General features: G+C 42.2%; 1 protein-coding gene across 1 annotated transcript in view; it reads right to left on the minus strand.

Moving 5' to 3' along the window:
* Positions 1 to 15,637: 15,637 nt before the first annotated feature.
* Positions 15,638 to 26,153, minus strand: part of LOC138289760 (alcohol dehydrogenase 1-like) — a 510,381-nt gene continuing 499,865 nt past the window's right edge. The window contains exon 9 of the mRNA XM_069230194.1: positions 15,638 to 16,075. Coding sequence (XP_069086295.1) covers positions 16,051 to 16,075 — 25 coding nt within the window. The 3' untranslated portion in view covers positions 15,638 to 16,050. The remainder of the gene's footprint in view (positions 16,076 to 26,153) is intronic.

The raw sequence follows: 26,153 nt of genomic DNA on the forward strand, positions 1-26,153 counted from the left end.
AACACTCAAATTCCACTCACCAGCACTACCTCACATACAAATCCCTCACCAAAAACAACTACACCGATATCCCCTCTCACTATTCCACAAAAACAATACAGACCACAAACATCAGCACATCAAAGGAACACAAACTTACATTACACTTATCGTCCCACCCTCAGGACTACACAAAGAATACAAATTCCATCCTATCTCCACCCCTACTTTCTCACTCTTCACAAACACCTACCACAAGCACCCCAACCCAGCAACTTTCATTCACTCACCTCTCCTCCATTGCACAATTTAGAGCCTTACATCATGATCCACATTCTCCTCCACCACCCATAACCCACACTCCATCCACACTAAACAAATGCAAACAACATAAAAAACATGCCACTCATAGCAACCTCTCATCCCCTTGTCTATTACATAATAAAAGTACCCTACAAAAAACAGTACACTCCTCATGGCTCTCTCAGCCACCAAGTCCACCGCCCACACACACAGACCCAACAAAATGCCTCCTTAACTTGCTGGAAGAGGAACACTATATTGAAAAGCAAGACTATTGTGACCCCCAAACAGTTATCACAACTAGCAACACTCCTGCTTCAAGCTCACATTATACTACTTACCCTTCTCCTAAACAAAACAACACTACCACTAACACACCTTTTCTAAACTGCCAGCTCATAAATGCCCAATCACTCTAAAAAAACAAGCACCACATCTACGACCTGCTCACAGACACACAACCTGACTTACTATTCATAACTGAATCTTGGTTGGGAGATGACATGGCCCCAGTGTTGCACGAAGCCGTTCCTTCGGGCAATCAAACCATCACACAAAACCGTATAGGCAAGAGAGGAGGTGGACTATTTATTATATTCAAACAGGCATTGAACCTCAGTAAAACAGACAACATCTCCATACAAGGTTGTGAAGCCCTCCTTACCAGATGCCACCCTACTCCAACTTCCTCCTGTAACTTTCTCCTTCTTTACAGACCTCCACCTAACAACTCCACATTCCCAGATGCTTTTCTAGATACAGTCTCAAACCTAATTGCACTGTACTCCAACTTATGCATTCTTGGGGATCTAAACATTTGGTTTGACAAACCCAATATGCCCCATCCCAAAGCTATCACCACTGGCCTAGTCGCATTGAACCTACATCAGATTCTACACAATCCCACACACATCGCTGGTCACATCCTAGATGTAATTTTTGCTAAGCCTGAACTAGTTACTATTCATAGCATCACGCCAATCACTTGTTCAGACCACCATTTGATAACTTTCCGACATACAACTCCACAAATCAACACACCCCACAACTACTTACATACATACACCTATCGACCATGGAGCAAACTCAATTTGGATGACTTAGAAACACAACTAACAGCCAACATAGATCTAGATACAATTAATTCTGTGCCAAAACGTTATGAGTGGCTACAGGAAGCTTTTGATATCCTAATACAACTCAGAAAAACTAAACACAACAACAGAAAACCAACACCTTGGAGAAACACAGAACTTAAAAAGATAAAGGAACAAATCAGAAAGTTGCAGCGGACCTGGCTCAAAACAAACAACAGTCAAGACAAACTGCAGCTACACAAACTTAACAGGATATACAAATCATCAATCAAAAAAGCTTTAAAAAAGGTACTACTCAGACAGAATTCAAAATGCTCAATCTACAACCAAGAAATTTTATAAAATTCTCAATGAATTTCGAAAACCTACATGCATGGAAGGAAGTCATCCCACTACTCAAGATTTCACAAACAAATTGGCAACTCACTACACAACCAAGGCAGACACACTGGACTCCTATTTAAAACAGAAGAAAAACATCAGCACCAACCCCTTTCCTAAAATACCCTCGAAGAATAAACCAACCCAACCTCTACAGTCCTTCAAACATATATCCCAGGATGAATTTATGGATTTGATCAAAGCAAGCAGACCTTCTGGTTGCCCTTCTGACCCTTGCCCACCACAAATCTTCAAGAACATTCTTCTATCTACCTCTGCTGCCACACCTGTAAGAAGAATCATCAACAACTCTTTAACTTCAGGAACTTTTCCTGTAGACCTGAAAAAGGCATACATATGACCTTTATTAAAGAAAACAAACCTAGACCCGCAAGACCCCAACAACTACAGACCAATCACAAATGGACCTTTCCTGGGCAAATTGATAGAAAGAGCAGCATTCGCCCAGATGTCACAATTCATTGAAGACAATTCTATACTTTCAGACTTTCAAACTGGATTCCACCCAGGAAGAAGCACTGAATCGGCACTCATAACAATCTGGTATGATCTTAAAAACACAGTCGACAGCAATGGAGTTGCTGCACTACTTCTCTTGGACCTCTCAGCTGCCTTTGATACGGTTGACCATGACACCCTAATTCAAAGACTCCACGAAGCCGGCATACAAGGGATTGCTCTCGACTGGATTACTTCCTATCTTCAAAGAAGATCTAATATCATCCACTCGCCCCTCTTCTCGCCCGAACCTTACCTCACAAAAGCAGGGATCCCCCAAGGATCAATCATCTCACCTTTGCTTTTCAACATCTACATGATATCTTTACCAGAACTGATCAATGATTTCCATCTCACATGCTACAACTATGCAGATGACACACAAATACTACTTAAATTTGAATGCCCCAAAAACATTGAAAACTCACAAATCTTCAGTTGCCTCAGAGCTGTTGATCAGTGGATGACCTGGAGCCATCTCAAGCTAAATACCTCCAAAACAGAAATACTCATATGTGGTGACTGGAAAAATTATGACCCTCTGTGCATCTGGCCTGACGATCTCGGATCACCTCCTCAATTATCCAAGGAAGTTAAAAACCTAGGAATCACCATGGATTCCAAGTTAACTATGAATGCCCAAGTGGACAAATTAGCACAAACAAGCTTCATCACCTTGAAGACTTTACGACGCATCTTCCCCCACCTCGGATTTTCACACAAAGTGCAAGCTACTATCTCACTTGTACTATCCAAACTGGATTATGCCAATGGCCCCTACCATGGATCATCTCTATCTATTATGAAAAAACTACAACGTATCCAGAATTCCGGAGCCAGGCTACTATTACACGTAAAGCCGCAAGCCCACATCTCCCCTGCCTTGAGAGTACTACACTGGTTACCCGTTGCCAGAAGATGCACTTTCAAGCTGCTTTGTATCACCCACAAAGCTATACATGGAACACAACTGCTTTTTATCAGAAACAAAATAACCAAATACATCCAACAAAGAAACCTCCACTCAAGATTAGCACCCCGCCTTAGAACACCACCATACAAGAAAAAGACTTTAGGTGGTCACAAACAGTTAGGAGCACACCTGCCTAACATCCCAGCAAATAATCAGCCCCATTGCATCATGATAAATGTAGTTTCCTCAAAAAACGAACTCAGTTACTTTTAAATATTTCACCTCTAAATAGGTGCAGCCTTTGCTGTGCATCTCTGGACACATGTGTTTCTGGGTTAATCCCTTCTTCAGCAGAGAACAAATTTACGGGGTGCTGGAAATGCTGCCATTAATCATCCGGTTTCAATACCTCTTCACTGGCATGCCGGTGCCTGCTCCAGAGCTCGTCAGCCCAGTGGCTCAAGGGAGCCTTTTTAAAGTCACAAACAGTTAGGAGCACACCTCTCTAACATCCCAGCAAATAATCAGCCCCATTGCATCATGATAAATGTAGTTTCCTCAAAAAACGAACTCAGTTACTTTTAAATATTTCACCTCTAAATAGGTGCAGCCTTTGCTGTGCATCTCTGGACACATGTGTTTCTGGGTTAATCCCTTCTTCAGCAGAGAACAAATTTACGGGGTGCTGGAAATGCTGCCATTAATCATCCGGTTTCAATACCTCTTCACTGGCATGCCGGTGCCTGCTCCAGAGCTCGTCAGCCCAGTGGCTCAAGGGAGCCTTTTTAAAGTCACAAACAGTTAGGAGCACACCTCTCTAACATCCCAGCAAATAATCAGCCCCATTGCATCATGATAAATGTAGTTTCCTCAAAAAACGAACTCAGTTACTTTTAAATATTTCACCTCTAAATAGGTGCAGCCTTTGCTGTGCATCTCTGGACACATGTGTTTCTGGGTTAATCCCTTCTTCAGCAGAGAACAAATTTACGGGGTGCTGGAAATGCTGCCATTAATCATCCGGTTTCAATACCTCTTCACTGGCATGCCGGTGCCTGCTCCAGAGCTCGTCAGCCCAGTGGCTCAAGGGAGCCTTTTTAAAGTCACAAACAGTTAGGAGCACACCTGCCTAACATCCCAGCAAATAATCAGCCCCATTGCATCATGATAAATGTAGTTTCCTCAAAAAACGAACTCAGTTACTTTTAAATATTTCACCTCTAAATAGGTGCAGCCTTTGCTGTGCATCTCTGGACACATGTGTTTCTGGGTTAATCCCTTCTTCAGCAGAGAACAAATTTACGGGGTGCTGGAAATGCTGCCATTAATCATCCGGTTTCAATACCTCTTCACTGGCATGCCGGTGCCTGCTCCAGAGCTCGTCAGCCCAGTGGCTCAAGGGAGCCTTTTTAAAGTCACAAACAGTTAGGAGCACACCTGCCTAACATCCCAGCAAATAATCAGCCCCATTGCATCATGATAAATGTAGTTTCCTCAAAAAAACGAACCCAGTTACTTTTAAATATTTCACCTCTAAATAGGTGCAGCCTTTGCTGTGCATTTCTGGACACATGTGTTTCTGGGTTAATCCCTTCTTCAGCAGAGAACAAATTTACGGGGTGCTGGAAATGCTGCCATTAATCATCCGGTTTCAATGCCTCTTCACTGGCATGCCGGTGCCTGCTCCAGAGCTCGTCAGCCCTTTAGGTGGTACATCCTTCTCCGTTCAAGCAGCCAAACTATGGAATTCATTACCCCCAACTATAAGAGCCACAGATAACTTTCTTATTTTCAGAAAACTACTCAAGAGTTGGCTCTTTCCTTCATAACCACCATATTCAAACAACTATGGACTGCATATGCCTATGTTGATAAATATTTTTTTCAGATTATGTGTATATTTCTAGTTATGTATAGTTTCTTTAGAACACACACTCTTTAAACCTGTTTGACTAAGTATATTTTACCCATGGTTCTAATGATGTATTGTATGCGCATATGTGTGTGTATGTATGTATATATATATATATATATATATATATATATATATATATATGTGTGTATGTATGTATGGGTATATGTTGTTTCTGTGCTTGGCATGTTCGTGGGTCATTGCATGGCTTCTGGGTGGGTTGTTATACTAGATAGCTATGAATTCCTGCTCTCATCTTATCACACTTATCTACCCATCATCATATGTCATGTCTCTACCAAACTATCCTCCATTCTCACTCTGACTCATCCCAAATCCTTTCTACTACTTTCATCTCCTAAATAACTGTGCCAAAGCTCTTCACTCCGCTTCCACATCTAACTCACCAAACCTCACTCTACTACCGTGACCTCCCACAACAACCCTACTAAATTCTCCTGCATTTATCTCACCCTGCTACTATGCTCTCCCTAACCCTTCCACATACTCTTTCCTCCTCCATCCCCCTTTACTCATCCCAAGCCTTTGGGTTGAGTAATTTAACGGATATACTCCCAATTAACACTTCTGGATTTCTTTCCTCCTCCACCCCTCCATTACTCCAGTCAATCTAAGTAACAAACTCTCATATCGTGGCTCAAATTAACTCATAATAATACTAAAACTGTACTCATTATTTCCCGATACTAATCCATCCCTAATTCTTGTTGGGTTCCAGAGTAGCGTGCTACTCACCGGAAAGCGCTTCTACGCCTCGTCAGGGGTAGTAAGCACTATATAATTACGATTACAATACTTTACAATACAATACAATATATATATATATATATATATATACATATATATATATATATATATATAATTTGAAGTTTTAGAAAACAAAAATATTATTTACTCATTGAGCCCCTCAACCTCAACCCCCAGAAGGTCGTACAGGTCTTGTACCCAGTTAATAACATCTGCCCAGCAGCACGTCAGCTACTGCTGGGTGCAAATGATTCCAGTGCAGTGGCGCACACACCACCGCACTAACTCAAGAGCACCTAATACTCCTGCAAAGCATAACCCTTGGTGGGCCTGCCCCTGCTGCCGGCGTGAGGGGGAGGTGGTACAGCACCAAGAAAATGAATCCAACCACCTCCGCCTCTCTGAATATTGGGTGGACCGCACACCTGCCCTTCTTCATAGTCCCCATGGGGTGCGGGTGGTGCTCGTGCTGTCTGCTGCTGCCATCGGGAGGAGTGGGACTGGAGTCAGGAGTGAAAGTAAGAGAAACAGGAGGAGGACAAGCAGAGGACAGTCCAGGAAAGGAAAACAAAAAACAATATAAAATATACAAAGTCACCAAAACATAAAATAAACACAAAAAAAAATACAGGAAAAATGAGACGATAACAAAATAATTAGAAAAAAGTTAGAAATGGGAATAGGGAAGAACAGATAGGTTTGGATTGGGTTAAATAGAGAAAAAAGGCAGCAGGCAAGTATAGGAACAGAAGCAGGGACAACAAAATGGTGGTACCCTTGTGCACTGAGTAGTACCATTTGCAGGGATCTTTCAGTGCTGAACACCATACTGGCTTGAAAACGCCACGCAAACACCTAGATGAACATTTTGATGTGTGCTCGCGAAGTCCTGTGGAATCTCTGCAAATTTCATGCGGTAAAACTCAGTGAGTTCCACCCAGCCCTAAAATTCACCCTATGCCAACCTGTTTTACAGAATATTACTAGATATTATGTGAGGTTATAGCAACTGTAGCTGATGTCAAATACCAAGATGTGTCACATTTTGCATTAGCCTTAGCTGCACTACTATAGCGCCACTTTTCACTGAAGACCTTGGGGGGCCATAGGTCTCTAATCGCTGGAGACACACTTAAAATGCTTAATTCTCCAGAGAACGTGCCACTGATATGAATACTTGGAGTTCAAAAGAACTTAGGATCTTGATTCCTCCAGGGTAATACCAAAGACTCTAGATTATTTTTATAATCCTATATTCTTTTTCTTTAAATTTGTCTGGAGCTTGTTATTTGTGATCAAAACCTGCAGCTCCATTAGCAGCTGTGCTTCAGTGAGTCAACTTTTGACTTTGAGTATTTAACAGATCACTGAAATCTATAGACTTACTCCCTGCTATCATCAGTCAGGTATTTAACAGTAACAGAAGGCATACTTTCACCTTTACTAAACTTCGTAAGTTGCACCAACAGCATTGCAGTGGGATGTGGAAGTGTTCATGAGAGATGGATAAAATTCAGATACAAGTCTATCCAGCTAAACTGCTTAAGGCGTCTATTAAAAAGACCCACTATTCCTTCCAGTTGAGATTTGCATTTACTTTAATAGTAGACTGTGAGAAATTGGTTTGTTGGCTGAGTGGGGTGTAAACCGTGGTCAAGCAATAGCTGCAATCTATGTCAAGGTGAACCACTAAAGTCATCAAATTAACGTGTGTTTAACCCTCTGGTAGCTTGGCACATGAGCAGTCAGGCTTAGCTTTTAGGGTCAATGTGTAAAGTATATAAGCAGCACACAAACAGTAATAAAGTGCAAACAGAACATAACAAATATACACAAATTTAGAAAAACTGAGTATATTTTAATACATTATTTGACACTGAAACTGCAAAAATCCAATCAGTACAACCAGAGTTTAAGGTGAACACTAGCCTCTGAAAGATCAAAGGGTCAATCACACACCTCTAGTCGAAAAATACATCTGACTGCGACAAAGCACGAGTCAGATACAAAAAGTGGATTGGCCTGGTCAGCGCTTACATTTGGAATAAAGATAAATTTGACGAAAAAATGTTCTGAGAAGGTAAAGTACTGTTAGGGAATGCTTCAGGCGGTGTCCGAAGAGGAGGGGTCGACTTCGGGAAGCCACTGGGCAAAGTTGCAGTGACAATTTCTACGTTGACACTTAGGGCCTGATTTAGATTTCGGCAGACAAGTTACTCTGTCACAATGGGGACGGATATCCCGTCCTCCGAAATATAAGTCCCATAGGAATTAATTGGACTTATAATTCAGTAGACAGGATGGCCGTCACCGTTGTGATGGAGTAACCCATCTTCTCAAATCTAAATTAGGCCCTTATTCCATTTTGGAAATTGAAAATCTCCAGCAGGATGAAGGCTCCTCAAAGCTGGATACCCCTTTTGTGAAAAGCTGCTGAACAGAATTGCTGCTACTGAGAAGAAAGTAGCTGGAGCTGCTGCAAATTCAAGCAAACAAGTGTTGCAGCTTGGGTTGCTCAATGAGCAGATAGGTCCTATTCTCCTCTCCGTTCTCTTTTGAGCCAAACATCTTCTAAGTCCCAAGTTTCATAATTTGGCTGTCTGGGATACTTTAGCACCATTTCTAAGGGTCCAGGACTGAAGAGACACCACTGGAAGGGTCAGGACACACTGAGGTTGGGCCCAGGTGTTGGTTCTAAATGGTGGAAGGTGTTTCTGTCCCTGAGGCTCTGATCAGTAGGCCAGCTAAGTAGCCTCTGGAGTCATTCTGGTAGTCCTGGGTTCAAGAAGTAGAACAGGGCTCAAGCAGAAGGGCAGGCATCTGAGTGTTTAAGGCAGGTTTCAGGCAGAAAAGCAATCCTTCCAGGTGCAGCAAAGCAGTCTTCTGAAGTACTCAGCATGCCACAGCAGCAAGCAGTCCTCTGAGAGTTTCTTGGAGGTTCAGTAAGTAAACTGAAGAGTGGATCTGAGGGTTCTTTTTTACATGGCGCCTTCTTTAAAGTAGGAGATGTTTCTAGAGATTCCCTTTGCAGTGCTTTGAATTTCCTGCCTCTGTGCACTGGCTCCAGAGTGGTTGCAGGCACAATGGGCTAGTGTGAAGTCCTTTGTGTGAAGGTAGGGCACAGCCTATTGATTTGTATATGTTGATGTGCCCAGCTCTCTCCTCCAATCCTGCCAGTGATGGCCCATCCAGGCACACCTAGTCCCTCTATTGTGTGGCTGCCTTGAGGAATATACAAAGTCCATCTGCTAACTACACCCATTCATATGACCAAAGAGCAGGCTGCAGGCACCAAATAGGGCAGGAAAATGCCAACTTTCTAAAAGTGGCATTTTCAAAATAGTGATTTCAAATGCAACTTTACAATTAAGGAAGAATTTAAATTACAATTTCTTAAACACCAAACATTAAATTTTCAACTTGCTCAAAATTTAGCACTTATTAAATGTAATAATGCAACTAAATGTGAATATCCTATGAGGTATGTATGCCTCAAAGTAGTTAAAAAAACAAAATTGTGAGTTTTTCATCACTAGGACATGTAAAACTTAAAAGTACATTTCCAGCCTTCTTATTACAATGGGCCCTGTCCAGGGGGCTATCTAGGGCCTACCTTAAGGGTGACGTATGTTATAAAAGTGGAATTTAAGGCTTAGAAAAAGAGTTTATTTTGCCAATTCGAATTGGCAGTTCATAGCTTCCAGCAGGCGCTAATGGCTGGCCTCAGCTATGTTTTAGGGGGCAACTTAAGTGAGTGGCACAATAAGTGCTGCAGGAATACTGGTAGCATTTTATTTACCAGTCCTGGATATATGGTACACCACTTTATTAGGGACTTATAAGTAAATTAAATATGCCAATCAGGTGTAAGCAAATTTTACTATAGTTTGGGGAGTGAACACAAGCAGTTTAGCACTGATTAGCAGTGGAAACATGCCTTAGTTCAGCAAAAAAAAAATCTGAAAAAATAGGAGGGGTGAAGGCAAAAGGTTTATGTGAAGACAACCCCTAGACCTACAAGTCTAACAGTATCTCTATATGTACATGTATAAATGCATTATACTAAAAGCTACAAACATTTGTTCTGTCAATTTTTTTTATTTATTTTATTTAAATACATTCGATCCAAAAAAAATTGGACCATTTAAAATTACAAAAAGAAAAAGAACAATCTTAAATAGTCATATAAAATCCGTTAGAATCGCAATAGCTCATCATAAATCAAAGTAACAATCCTTCAGGATACTGTAAAAATCTAATAATCAATTACTATATAAAAATGTTTCAGTAAAATTCTTACAGCTAAAATTAAAATCAGACTAAAAATACAACAATTTGCAGGTTTTTAGCATAAAAAACATCTCTATGAGCTTGTGCGATCTCAGAAGTGACACATACGAAGTAGTAGTTTCAAAATAATGACACAGTATATGGCATGTTTAAAAACATAGAAAGAGAGACGAAAGAATATAAATCTTGTTAAAATCTTATAAAAATCTCCCTCTGTAAACAAACAGGAGCATGGCCTAGAGCTCTAAGGGCCCTTCACGGAAATATGCTTGCGACGGATACACCAAGCCTCCGATAAAAATTTGGAAACTGAAGAAGCTACCAATGTGGATGTTTCATATTTGCATATTCTGATGGCATTGGCTCTATCCAACAGTATAAGTTTTTACAGAGGGGGATAATCCACTTTCCTCTAGGACTCTTATATAGAGGGCAGAAGAACAAAATATGCTCAGTTGTTTCTTTATAATGAGGGCAAAATATACATCTGTCAGTTGAGGGGTCTCTGGTTGACCACTGGGCCATATAGTCATTAATAGGCAGGGAACCATATCTGAGCTGTAGATAGAGGGCACGAGCATAAGGTGGCATAGGGAGGTTCAAAAAAGTCTCGAGCCAGGGTTCGTGTTTGAATTGGAGGAATTCTGTTGTTAACCTGCCCAGCCCGTTTTGGCACAGTAGATCTTCATTAACTTTTTCCCAGTATCTTCTTTTAAAAAGTTGTTTCGCATTATTGGAAATCAATTCCGGGTGTTCCCAGTAGTGGGAGAAACCTATTTTAACCCAGGCAGATTTAATCTCCTGCAACCATTGGATTTTAATTGGGCCCTGGGGAGTGGCTATAAGTTCCCTCACCGCCGCCCTGTAAGGTTCGAGTTCGGCAGTTTTCCAAAGTTGGATCCAATAGGAAAGCGATCTCAGGGCCGCTATGGTTTTGATGCTGTTTAAACCTAGGTCGAGCCTGAGAGGAATCATTGGGGTACCTGCCCCTAACCGAGAGATCTGTCTGAAGAAATTGTTTTCTTTTGTTTGTAAAATATCCAATCTTCTGTGTAATCCCCAGAGTTCCGCTCCATACAGGGCCGCTGCACGAATTTGGGCGTTATAGATCTCGGCAATTGTGATCAAAAGGGAACTTGGTGCCTTTCTAGACCTACGTACTAGGGCCCCACCTCTTTGGCTTAAGATAAGTGCCCCTTTATCAATGGCTGCCTCCCATTTTCCTGTGGTTGATAATCTAATTCCCAGATAGTCAAACTCTTCCACTTTCTCAAGCGGGACTGAATTCATTTCAATTCTGGGACGTGGACGTTTTCTTGAAGTGCTATATATCATAAGTTTCGTCTTTTTAACATTAACGTCAAGCCCAAAATCCTTACAGAAAACGCAAAATTGGTTAACCAAACTTTGGATCCCCATGGGTGACTTAGCTAACAGGATTGTATCGTCCGCGTACAATAAGCAGGGGATTTTTGTCCCAGCCAATTTGGGCGAGTCATTTGTGCAATTCTCCAGATAACGGATACAATTGTTAATATAAAGCAAAAAAAAAGTAGGAGCCAGAACACACCCCTGCCGGACACCTCTGTTGATAGCCACAGGATCTGTCAACTCACCCTCCTTACCACATCTAATTAGAGCATAGGTGTTGTCATGAAGTCGGGTAATGAGGTTCAAAAGACCTGGAGGGACCCCCATATTAGAAAGTGTCGACCATAGCATGTTCCTGGGGATCAGATCAAACGCAGCTCTCAGGTCTATGAAGACTACATACAGATTTCCCCCCCCCCCCAAATCTATATTCTTCCATTTAATTGCCAGGAATCTCAAGACTTGATCAATGGTACTCACAGCAGGTCTAAACCCTGCTTGAAGATCAGATGAGGCATTAGATTCCAAGATCCATTCGTCGAGGTGGCACAAAAGATGTTTAGCGTACATTTTTAGAAAATTGTCCAGGAGACTGATCGGGCAATAGTTTGCTGGAATATTGGGGCTACCTTCTTTAAAGATGGGAACTATCTCAGCCCCTTTCCATGAGTAAGGGATAGGGGCTCCTGCTGTGATTGCATTGCAGATTCGGCTTAGATAAGGAGCCCATATGTCAGGTCTTGTCTTGTATAAGTCGCCCGGAATCTTGTCAGGACCTGGAGCCTTTCCCCAATTTAGTGAATCTATAGCGGCACTTGTTTCAGCTAAGGTGAATATGATCGGGGTAACATCTTGGAATGTTGGAACGTCAAGGGGCCTGAAAAGAGCCTCAGATGGACCTGCATATAATTGGCCAAAGTGCTCAACCCAGGCTGTGGGAAGAATTGATGTGCCAGCTACAGAGGCGGAGTCTCCACAGTTTTCTGCTATTAATTTCCAAAACCTGGAAGTATCTTTTGATTTAGCAGATTCCAAAATAGCATCCCATCTGGCCCCTTCCCAGCTTCTACGTGCCTTGGTGCATTCGATCTTATAATCTTTTCTAGCTGTTCTTATGGATTCAACTTGGCCAGTTTTAAGAACTTTCAGTAAAGTGAGCTGTGCTTCCCTACAAGAATTCGTAAACCACCGTGCCCGACACTTTTTCTTAGGGTTGCTAGTGAACTCTTTTGTAAAAAGATATTTTAGGGAATCAAACAGTTTGCTGTGGGCTGCTAAAAGCCTATCATCCTCGTCGTCTTCTTTATAATGGAGGATGCACTCCATTTGATTGGCTAGCAGATTGTATATTGAAAAAAGATGCTCGGGGATGTGATAACAGACTCCCATTTTAAATTGCGTCTATTATTTGATAGAGCTAGCTGTTGGGCATAAGCCTTAGAGTGGAGTATCTCTGGTAAGGGGAATAGGCCTCTAGTAGACAGAATCAGTGGGTCATGGTCACTCTCTACATGCTCTTGTACTGTCATATCAACCATATGACCCCACAGTCGAATATCGAGGAGTATATAATCAATCTGGCTTCTAGACCCTCCTCGTTTGAAAGTGAAATGCAGATTTATGTCAGAGCAGGAGCGACCATTGCAGGCTCGAAGGCCATATGTTAACGTAATATCAGCCACTAAACGAGCTGTTTTGTTCAGTCTCGGCCTTTTATTAGAGACTAGCTGTGGAATCCCCCAGTAAGCATCCTCTTCTTGGTATATCTCTTGAACCAGGGGGTTGGGCTCAAATGTGACGTTGAAGTCCCCTCCAATCAGAATAAAATGAGATAAATTATTTTTAAGTAAGCTATCCAGTAGGAATATAGCATCGCAATCTGCACGGCTGCCCTCACTCCTGTTGTATATGTTAATTATTAGTAAGATCTCTCCTCGGAAATTGTTAACAATAGGGCCTGTAAATCAGGGCAGCCCGTGTCTATTGCAGCAGCTTTGCATCCAAGAGAACTACCTAACCATATAAGAAGCCCTCCCGAGGGGGACCCTCGAGCTGGAACCCAATAGCTTCTAAAACCTAATCTGTGTTTGGGACCCATCGACCAGGTTTCTTGGAATATACATAGTAGATGTTCGTCATTAAATTGGCCCCATTCTGAATTTTGTAATTTGCTATCCAGCCCTGCTATATTCCAGCTAAGAACTTTAGCAAGATCATTAAATTTGGTGTGTCTAACTTCCTTGGGGGGGTGTTTCATGGTAAGGGCAGTACAGCCGGGGGTCAGAATATTCCCTGCTGACATATGGTTACCTGTATCTGTGTTTTCCTGTATGGTGTGCACTTCACAAAGTGGTGAACCCAATGAATTCGGATCAGGAGGGGTATCTAAGCAGTGGAGCCCTAGATCCCTGGAAATGGTTGTGGAAAAAGGAGCCTTCTTATTATTAACTGAATGGAGAATGTTTTCAAAAGAACCCCGATTATCAGGGTCCGTCAGAGGAAATAAAATTGCTGAAGTAGGCACATCGAAGACAATATGATTAGTGTGCTTGGAAACAAGAATGTTGGGGTCCTCTCCCCCTGGACCATCACATAGTCAATCTATCTCCGAGAGCGACGGTGATGGATATCTGGGGCCAAGGTCAAGGCTAGACTGTATCTCAGTGTCAAAGGAAACTTTACGAAACAAAAGAGGTTGCCTGTTCATGGATGGTCGTGCGGGTGGATAAAACGCTTGTAGTCTACATAGAGAGACCGTGCCTGCTGTTCTGTCAATTAATGTGTTCAATGCTAATGAGCAATAGTATTTTTCAGGTCACTTATCTATTGTGAATGGTCGTGGTTGAGACTAAGGAGCTCCAATGGTGTGCAAGTAAACAAAGAGGCATAGGCTTTCGGATCAAGAAAGGAAAGAATCCTGAAAATAAAACGTTGGATATACTTGTTTTGCTAGTTCGCTATACTTGCACTCTCGATGCCATTCAGAATATATTTTGAAGTAGGGGTATGTTATTTTTCTGGCTGCTCCCCTTGGTATGTTTATGCATTTCTAGGATTAGAATATGCTAAATTGAAATTCCTTGTTGTTATGCAGTAGTTTATTTGAAAAAGTAACAAGTTCCCACAGTTTTTACATGTAACAGACAAAAGAACAGAGGCACTTGAAATTAGGGTAATTTGCTCTGGATGAAGAAATGATTAGGTAGCGAATTCTGGACTTACAGTCAACACTGTATCCACTAGATCAAGGCCCAGATTTACTAATATTTTGCACAGAGTCGTGTCAATTTTTTGGTACAGTAAAATCAATTTTAGGATTTATAGAGCCATGCAAAGCCCGGTTTACGTGGCTTTCTGCTTCTTTGTAAAAAAAAAAAAAAAAAAAAGAAAGAAAAGAGCAACACAAGGCAGTGCTCCCTTACCTTACATCAGGAAGGCATTACATGGGTCAAGCATGAGTGCGGCATGGGCGTTAACGTGCATCCACCCATGTTTTTTTTTACCCAAACCCATATTTACTAAAGTCAGTAAACATGGGTTTGCTCCAAAATGGTACCCCACACTCGAGGCTGATGCAACAAGAAGAACATTTTTTTTTTCTTCTCGTTTTTTAATCTTTGTATTGTCCTGCATTCTGCACCACACATACAAGGAGAAAATAGACTCCAAGGATAGTGTTTGTGCAAGAAGGTATTCCTTCTTGTACAACAAAAACTATTCTGACCACATTGAAGGCACCCTTGCAACATGGTGCGAGGGTGCCAGCATTGGCGCTAGGCAGCCACAAGTGAGACATTGCTAGGAGACAGCAGGTATGCACCATATACTTCGAAATATTAAGCAGTTCTGCTCTCACTCTTTCACGCAATGCAGTGCTGCATTTTTCCTAGCTGCGATGCGTTGCATGAATGCGTTAGTAAATCGGGCAAGATCTTTTACTCCAGGCACTCTGTTTTTGCATTGGTCCGTTTTAACCTGTTAAAAATATACGCGTTTTGCTTACACTTGTCGCATTGACAAGCAACATATTTTTGTTGTTTTTTTTTCAACTCATAACAGATGACACAATGACTGCAATATTTATATATCTATAACATGGATCACCTTTATTAAAATTTGACATGCAGGTATTATTCTTCTAAATAATTCATTATGTAACATATTAAACATGTTCATTCATTTTAGTGTTTCTATGATTTGCTGGTGCTTTAGAGCTGCATAATATAAAAATATTAGTTATGCATGATGAATACCTATGCATGACAGTATTTTGTTAATCGAAAAGCTGTAATTGCAAATTTATCAAAATGCTAATAATTTGCACAGTTATGATTAAGATCTAAATTTGCCTGATGCTAATCTGGAACACCACGTCCATGTTCTCTTTATGCTTATACATTTTTCAACAAATTATAGTCATTCAGTCAGTGGATGGCACGTCAATTAAGAAATTTAATGAGCATTTTGATTTGTTGTAGAAGTAGCTTTTGTTGATTGTATTTTCCATTGACAGGATTTCAAAATGTCACAACGCAGCGGATACTGTGAACAAAAATTAGTGAACAAAAGTGAAAGTGTTATTAGTGGCGTGAATAAAATAACGCTATACAGTCTAGAACAACAGAAGGATTTAAGACGGTAAACAGTGGTACTAGTTTTTAAATATGGCTTTTAAGGGCAGCTTTTGCTGTTTCACAAGACTGTTTTAAAAAACAAAAACATATGCATAATGTACATGCATAGATGAGCTTTTGCACAGCACGCCTTACTAACTGGTATGTTGAATTGTCCATCATAATTTGCTTCCTCCCACCACAGCATATAGCATGGGGCAATAGGTCAACCCACTTTACTCATTCACCCCATTCATTTGAGTGAGTGTTCAAGCTTGTGCTTGTTGTTTACATTCCCTCAAAACAGATCCTTTCCCTTCAGTGGCATTGTGGTATTGTACCAGCTTGCAATTTGACTGCTTGTTTGGATGAGTATTTCTTTTTGTCGCCTTTTCAAAAAAACTGACTAGCTTTTTAAATGAAAAACACACGTGAAACGTCCACATCACTAAGTGTTTCTTTTTATTGACATTTTTTATTGAAAGTACGTGAATGCTACGTTTTCGGTGGCAGCATGTTTTCTTTTGTATATTTTGTCATATGCTTGCATTACATACAATTTAGAAAAGTAACCACTGCACCACCATGATGATGCCCGACCTACAGTTTTTGCAAATGTTTGTTTTCTGTACAAGACTGAATTTAAACCGTAATCCTTCTGCTCTTAATGCCGATAAGGTGTCCATATCATTCTCTACATTTTTGGAGAACAATGCGTATTGCCATCAATTCTCAAACTTCGGGAAGCCTATCAGTAACAGATCTTAGGGATAACTTGTAGCACGTTGTGTTGTTACTTCCGGACGAAATGCAGATATCAGGAAATATGACCAAATATAGCCAATAGCCGTGATGATAGAGATATAACTACTCCAAACATTGGTGGTTCATGACATCGGTGGTTACCCTACTGCTGACGAAATGGGGGCATGTTTTTCCATGTAGTGGAATTACCTAAACATTCGGCGAGATAAGGCAGAATTACGCGAGCAAAGTCATATCTTATTTAGCTTTATTTTCTTAATGAAAAAGTGCCCACTCGCGGCGAAAATGAAAACGAGGATGCATTTTATGCTAAGAAATAGGGCTAAGTGCAACTGAACATGAACAGTGAACAAGCACTTGGGGGAGGATTCCACCACCAACCAACTTAGTCCAGGCATTTAGTGCTAGTTTCTTGAAGCAGAATGCACTCTTTCATCCAGAATGGACCTAAGGATGCTGAGAAAATAGCAGTAAATGCATCACAACATAAACAATAGTGTGAGCAGTTGCTCACACTCACTAAGGATCATATTTATTCTTTTTGATGTAAAACTGTGACGTAAAACTGCGCAAAGGCAGTTTTGCATCAAAAACTTTAACGCGACTAACGCCATTTCTTTGCGCCACCCGGTCGTCAAAAATTTATACTTTGACGCACCATGGCGCAAGGCACAGGTTAGAGTAATTTTTTTTTACTCTAACCATTGTGCCACATCTTAAAGCAAAATGACGTTAATGCAGAGAAAATTACTAATCTGGTTTACGACATCCATTTTTCCCCGCAATAGCATCAAAAAGTGGCGCAAATGCAGCAAACAGTGCTAAGGAGCCCCAAAATGGATCCCAGAAGCCAGGAGAGACCCCAGTCGAGCAGGAACCAGCTAGGAGGACACAGAAAAGACCCAGGAGAAGGAGAAGAAGAAAGGGAAGTGTTGCTTCAGTGCAGAGGAGCAGGAAATGCTGGTTAGAGAGGTGACGGAACACCAGCATCAACTTTTTGTCATGTCAAAATTGCCAATTGGGAGGAGAGAGGCAATTTGGCAACAAATTGTCGACAAGCTCAACAGTGTGGCAGAGGTATGGAGAACAGTCACGGAGTGCAAGAAACACTGGCATGACTGCAAGCGCAGGACCAAGGAAAAAATGGCAAGGAACAGGAAGGCAGCACTGCAGACTTGCGGTGGGAGTCCAGCACCGCAGGAGGCCCTGGACCAGATGGAGCAGATGGTGGTAGCTGTCATCCCAGAGGAGATCGTCACGGGAATTCAAGGACAGGACAGCGCAGACTACCAGAAAACAGCACAGACACAGGGTAAGTTGCATGGGGGACAGAAATGCCTAAATGTTAACTGCAAGGAGAGGGAGCTACATACCTACTACACAATGCAATTCAGCAATGGAAATCAGGCAGTGGAAAGGGCAAAGGGGCACGGGACGGGTGCATGGGCTGTGCAAGTGAAACCAGGGGCACAGCACAACACTACACCAACAACCTTTGCATGAGGGTACTCTGCCCTGCCAAGGATGTTGGAAAGGCAAAGCCAGTCCAGGAGGGTAGGGTAGAACGTAAAACTGGGCTGCTGTCACAGGACAGCTGGTATTGTCACAACATGAACTAGGGCTCAATTTCCAGTCTCAGGCCATATTCGTAAGTGGCATTTACCACTGACAACAGTTGCCACTACCACCTGTGCTGTGTGTGCTGATCAAGTAGCAAATGGCAGTTAGGTGCCCATGGATCAAACACACCCAAAATAGATGGTTCAGGATGACAACATTATCAATCCCCTTTAATTCCTAATAAAGTGTAAATCCTGTCAAATGCTCATGTCTATAGGCGCAATAAACATCATGTATTGTTACTTACATTATGAAGTACACAGCAGTAATGTCATACCCATGCTGCCCATTCCAGGGTCCACCCTGTGCCTGTGTTACAATAGCTGCAATGCCACCTTGCAACATCTCAACTGTCATACTGCTAAGACAACAGCATTGAGGGGGGAGGACATATGTGTCTAGCTAGTGAAACATACCCGCACAGTCATACAAGGAAATGGAACACTGCCAGGCCCATCAGTGCAATACAATGTAGCACACATTGGCAAACATCAACATGACTCACAACCAATGCTGACACCTGTATCGTGCCATGCCAATGCTATACATAGTATGTGCTTGGTCTCAGCAACGTATAGGTGTATGTGAAATATCAGAGACTGGGTCAGTCCCATATTGTTAAGTGTGGTGCAAGTGGCATCAGAACACCCACAGCCATTGCAAGGCCTCACCATGCTAATAGAAGTAGAGGGAGAGTTGAGTAGGACAAGAAGGTGGCAACACACAATTTAGACAGAAAGTACACCTAGAGGATGTGACGCAGACAATTCCCCAAACTGCCCACATTACATGTGACATGCAGGTGGGGCATAGGCCTGTGAGAATGCTAATATTAATGACAGGAACAATGAACAGGAAACAAGATTACAATGTCTCACTAATAGAAAGTTAGTGACATCACATTACAACTGCCACAACACAGACACGCTAATTGTAAAATATCTCATTGCAGAGGATGATGGCTCTCCTGTGGATATGCCTGTCCTGGACTTCCCTGATGACGTGGATGACGAGCTGACAACCATTATCCAGCAAACCCTTCAAGATGTCCTTGGAACCATCCAGACCCCACCTTCAGTCGCAAGGAGGAGCACAGAAGTATCAGCCATCAGAGGGGACCCATCCACCACCCCAATAGTATGACCTGCCAGCTCCAACCCAGCTGAGGGCTCTGATGACACTGATACCACCTTTGAGAGGACAGTAGTGGAAGTACAGCGGGAGCTGGCCAAGGAGGTGCAGGTGGGGATGTAAAATATGGCAGCCAGCCTTGAGGGGATGCGCATGTGTATGATGTAATCTGCAGAACAGTCAGCAGCCATGCAAGTGCAACAATCCCTTCTCCAAGGACTACAACAGTGTGTGAGGGATTTCACCATAGCAGTTAGGGAGTTGCCACAACACCTGGCATCCCAAACATTTCACTGCATGCACGACTGCAATCATGACCCCCTCAGGGCCGGACTGGCTGCCTACCACAGCAATGTAGCTGCTATACTCAAGAACCAGCAGCTCCTCCTTGCTGCAGTAATGCCCTTAATAGCCCCACAGTTGGCAGCTACCGGGAATTCAGAGTCCACTTCTTCAAACACTGAAGTGTGTGTTGCCACTTCAAACCCACCACCACCAAGGGCAGAGGAGACGACACACACATCAGAAGATGAAGACGTAGAACAGGTCACCTTCACCCGTAGGAGTACCCAGTAGCACCAGTAGCACCAGTCCATGCCACATGGGCAGTGATTTCCTATGTCCTGTGTTTGTTAACATGCCAGTCTTGCTACAGTTGGTAACATGCACTGCAATTGTCTCTCACTACCTCATTGGCAATTCATGTACCTCTGCACTGAACTTATCTCTGTGTAATGTGACACATCAACTGTGTAGGAGATTTGTGATGTATGTAACATGTCAATGGCCACAGAATGTTAATACAACAGTGTAGAAAGAATGTGGGCTGATAACTATGCACAAGGGTCTGGATTTTATCATCATCTGTGCTTCCTTAGGCTTATATCTGAAGTTAAAAGATCACAAACAGTATAATGCTGTGTAGAACTGAATATGTCAGGTCCAAAGTATGTACAAGATGAAACTCAATGTGGCCCATATTCTCTTCAAGACAATCATTATGTATGTGACATCTGACTCTAAACTTTAATCACACACACACCATACAGCAGGAATTGATGTGTACGAGTGTATGGACAATTATGTAACCTGGGAGTACAATGTAAGAAATGATAGGTGTGAGTTATGTATACAGAACTTCATAAGATTATGACATCACTCAGCTTTTCAGGGTTCACATGAACATCAGGCTTCAGGCAGACATACCACAGCGCCCAAGATTCCAACACAGGACTCAAACGATGACAGATTTAAAATCACACCAACCTTTACAACACATTGGGAATCATAGTTACCTTGAGTGGTGGGTGTAATGGATGGCAGTTGCATAGAGAAGTAGCTTTGTTGTAACAGCCAATGTGAGAGCTCATTTGGAAGTGGGAATAACCATGTCAAGAATGGGATTTGGATGCAGGATGGAACAAAAATGCAAATACAAAATTGACACTGTACACTCATGCAAAGGCCCTGATCCCCAAGCATATGACACATACTGTAAGTAGTACATAAAACTTTATTATATCCGTATGAAAGGAAACTTAAACTATGAGAAACACCTAAACTAACCTAACCTATCCTAACTATACATTACCCACATCTGGCCCTAACTACCCTGAGCTAAACTTACTTACCACATGTAACTAAACACTCTAAACATCAACCTCCCACCCCCCCTTATATGACGGGACATGTGTAGTAACTTATCCTAAACAAATATATATATATTTTTTATTTTATAATTAAAAAAATATATATATTTTTATTTTTTATACACATAAACCCCAACATAATCCCTCACCCACCCACCCACAAACAAACATGTAATAATATAACACCCTCCACTCCAACCCACTTATCCTAACTAAACACTAAGGGCCAGATGTATCATACAACCGATTTGCGATTCTCAAATAGCGATTTTTAAGAAATCGCTATTTCAGAAATGCAAAAAGGTATGTATGATTTTTGCGATTGGGTAATAGCGATTTCTTAAAAATCGCAAATGCTATTACCGAATCACAAATAGAGAATCTGTCCCCATTCGCACCTATGGGCCTGTTGGCCCATATCTGCAAATTTTTTGCATTTCCAAAATTGCGATTTCTTAACCAGAAATCGCAATTTTGGAAATGCAAAACCCCAGGGTGCTGGGGGCCTAAGGCCCCCTCTGCTGCACCCCAACATTTTTTTTGGGGGACATGTAAGGTGCACACATGCCAAAAGGGCATGTGTGCTTTACATGTACATTTTAAAAATGCATTTTAAATGCATTTTCAAATTTTGCACATGGTTACCACCAGGTTCAACCTGGTGGTAAATAGCGATTCTTAAATGCCCAAATCGCATTTAGGAATGGCTTCATACATGTGCCAAGAAATCGCAAATAAGGAATCCTTATTTGCAATTTCTTATTTAGAGAGTCGCAATTTGCGACTCTCTAAACAGGGTCGCAATTTTAAGGAATCGCTATTTTTGCGATTCCTTAAAATTTCATTCAGAATGTCTTTCATACATTCTGAACTGGCTTTTTGCATTCGCAAACGGGCATTCGCACCGTTTGCGTATGCAAAAAACCTTGATACATCTGGCCCTAAGCCCCCTAATCCCACTAAAGAAAAGAACGAGGAAAGAGGAGGGGGGGGATGGAATTATGCATGAGGATCAACAAGTCACAAATTGGCCCTCCTCAGGATCTTCTTAATCCCCCACAGTCTCCTACTATTGCAGGCCACCTCCTGCTGCAGCCTGTCCATCCGGCACAACATACGTTGCATGTCACATTGTAGTGTCCTGAATTCAGTCATGTCCAATACAGCAGCTGGGGTCGTCTGGGTAGCACTTGTTGAAGCTGGTGCCGTGGTTGGAGGGGGAGGTGCAGAAGGTGTTGCTTGTGGGCCCTGGGCTGACGAGGTCGAGGGACCTGCTGGAGTGGTTGTCATCCCTGGAGCCAATGTGGTCTGAGCTGTGGTGGTGGTGGCAGTTGTGGGCAATGCTGCCCCCCTTGGCTAAGTGCCCTCCATACCCCTGTGGCTCTCTCATGATGATATCTCCTTGCAATATTGCGGAACCCAGCCTCCACATCGAGTATGTGGCAGTACAGCACTTCCCTCCTCTGAAATTCCCATATCTCCTGGGCATTCATGTGGGCAGCTGTAAAAATAGAGACAGGCAAACATTAGTGACATCATTGTGTGATACATATACAGATGATATTCTAACACTTCATCAAAAATAGCACATACAGTCCAAATCACAGTACAGATTATAGAATGTCCCTGAGGGATGATATGCCAATGCAGCCTACCCATCAACTATCTAACAGCACAGCAATGCACAACAAAGGTGTGTACTTAATTAAATGATCTGCGCATATTTGTACTGCTATTAGTCACATAACAAATGCTCCAAGTACTCAATATGTGCCAGGCAGAATAATCACTATCTTCAGGATCAAATTCAAGGCACACAAGACCTGTGATTTGTATATGGAACCGCCAGTACGGTATGAAGTTGGTAATCATGAGGGGGCATTTTAGTTTGGAACACATGAATGCTTGAATTACGTGTCTGTCATCTACACTGCGAACATCACACCTAGCTACACATATTTTCTACCCCTAACCATGTGCTTCGGGGGGGGATGGACATGCAACACATACTTTCAAACATCAAGGACAACCACGAAGCTTTGGACAGCTGTACATGGGTTTAGTCAGTCCACCACAGGTAAGGAGACCTGCCAACTAGTATTGAGTCAACCACTGGACAATCACATCTACATTCATTTTCCTATTTGCGGACAATTGTCAACATCATTAGATCTCACTGACACATTTCCAAAATCAAGCACATTGATGCAAGCACCCATCTGGCCTTGACCTGCATGCACGCCTATGACATTTCACTCAAGTGCCACGTAAATGGAGTACAACATGTGGAGCTCGATGTTGCGGCACAGTCACCCATAAAGTCCTACATGTTCATTACTTAACAGGGATGCGCAAGCCTGTGTGTAAAACTGATGCACCACTGTTCTGTGTGAATTAGGGTATGACTTGCTGATGAAATTATGACACTGGACACCTCCAAATCAATTTTTGGCAAACATGTAGCAACAAATCACCTTGTTCACCTGCCCATGCCTATTGCGCAGCACTCGACTCCCAATATATGACTCTCCGCCGCTGAATGTCTAACTCTTCCATGGAACAATATGTCATCCTCCAGTCAAGTCACATATCAGATCACGTGCCAGCACATCATATCTTGCAAGGAGTCCAACACACAGGAGTCAATCACACAACAGCTGCAAACACAACACAGGACAAACATATTAACACTTACTGGATACGTCTGGGTCCGCAAATCAAGCCACTTCACCTTTTGTGTAGGGGGCTGCTCCACCTGTAAAACATGGGTGATATGTGCTCACTGTCTGCTCACTGTACAAATGTTTGAACAACAAATCACTGTGTGTGACATTTTATATGACAGAGATGCACATCAGGCCTGTAGACACCCCAACAGACATACCACTGCAAACATCCAGTGACAGTGTCACTCCAGTGAGTGATAGACACACATATGCACACATGCACTGGCCCTAACAATCATGTGGTGCCAAACATGAATACTCAATTTTGTGCTTAATTCATTCCAGAGGATACTCCATTTCATCATTTGGAATTGGGAGACACATGCAATGCCACATTCCTGGTGCACTGCAATACCAGTGACTCAGGTATTGTGGCTTGTGCATCAATGGACAATGAGTAACTGTGTGATGCTCATGTGGGTTGATTTGCGTTCATGAATTATTGTGCTTTCAGTGGTCCATAATAGGTGAGCCAGTGTTGTATGTAGGTTACGTATGCCACATTGGCAGTGTACCCTGAGCCGTATATGCCACCTATGACAACATGATGCCAGGGATCCTGTGTGTTACTTGATGACAATGTTACGCTAAACATGGATTGTCCACTTTTCTGATTCAAAACAACAAAAGATGTATGATGACAGTGTCTTAGGTAATCATCCTTGACAGAATGCATGGGCACAGGTGTATTCATTACACCTGAAATGTGTTACTCTGGGCCCTGTGTACCTATATCAGGTATTGTAAATCACACTTTGCCAGAATCAGCAACTTAGAATTGCCAAGATGGCTGATCAGAGGTAGTACAACCGAACTGACACTGTCCGATAATAAAAACATGGGTTAGCAACTGTCCTACTTCTGCAGTCATGATGATGTAGGTCTCTATTTGAAAGCACCTTGGGAATGGCGGCACTCACAGGAATGCTGGCCTGCTAATCTTAGCATACCACCATGTCTGAGACAGTCTTCATACTGAGAAGTTAACATGTGTACAAATGCAGCACTATATCAGCAGGGGTGTACCAAAAGTAAAATAACAACCTATATCATCACTAAAATAGTATAACGGAAGCAGTCAGTGGTCCTTGCACAACATCATGCTCAAAAATAGTTTGTGATCATGCATTCACAAAGAGCAGGGATCCCATAATGACCCATTCACTTTACAAAATAGTTTGGCACTAAAGTGGCACAGATGGTAACTTCACTAGCTCAGTACCAGCAATTGCGCCCAAGCCAAAAATGTTTTTGGGCCCTGCTACTCAATGATAGGATTTAAACGTCTACTCCAACAAGCCACGAGATGAACTTGTTTTGTGCTTCTGAAATCTGGTAGCATCCTGGTACATTTGGGTTTGTCTATGTGAAAGAATATCTGTCCAGACGTAAACACACAGAAACAGTGAACTTAGGGCCAGATATGTCATTTTTTCTGTTGCATTTGCTTCATTTGTTTGCGCTACAGCTATGGAAATTAGCAAAATGAATTTGATTGTAGCAAGTGTGCTACATTTTTGCATCCAGAAATAATGCAAATGCAGCACAAACAAAGTAGAAATATGGGCCTAAGCTAATAGCGGAGGTTAGGAAGAGCTTGGTACGTATGGCCAGGAATACTGTTCGGACATGGTTAAAAAAAACTGGGGACTACATTGGTTCCTTGTATTACCATGTGAAATACATCCCATTCCTGGTACAGGCCCTGATTCATAATTTTGTTTGTGCCACATTACCATCATCTATTGACGCAATAGCGGCACTAAATTACAAAATAAATGTGACTTTTGTAAGTTTGCAGAGCTTTTGCTTCAACAAATGACGGTAATGCGTTGCAAACTTTTTATAAATCAGAGCCACAGTTTGTTCAACTTGCATTCCACATGTCCACAAACATTGCATGCAGCATGTCACAAAATCTGCTACTGCCACTCCAGAACATTGTACTGTACATTAGTCAATTTTGTACTCACCAACAGAGCCACCAATCACCACACCCAGGTGGTCCAGCAGGTCCTGCTCTCGGGCCACCAGGTCAGCCCAGCAATGCTTCAGCTGGTGGTCGTTGCGCTGGCTGTTGAATATGCACCGTAGGTGGAACAGCACCTTTGCCCAC

The sequence above is a fragment of the Pleurodeles waltl genome, chromosome 1_1 (genome assembly GCF_031143425.1).
Source record: "Pleurodeles waltl isolate 20211129_DDA chromosome 1_1, aPleWal1.hap1.20221129, whole genome shotgun sequence".
Taxonomy (NCBI): domain Eukaryota; kingdom Metazoa; phylum Chordata; class Amphibia; order Caudata; family Salamandridae; genus Pleurodeles; species Pleurodeles waltl.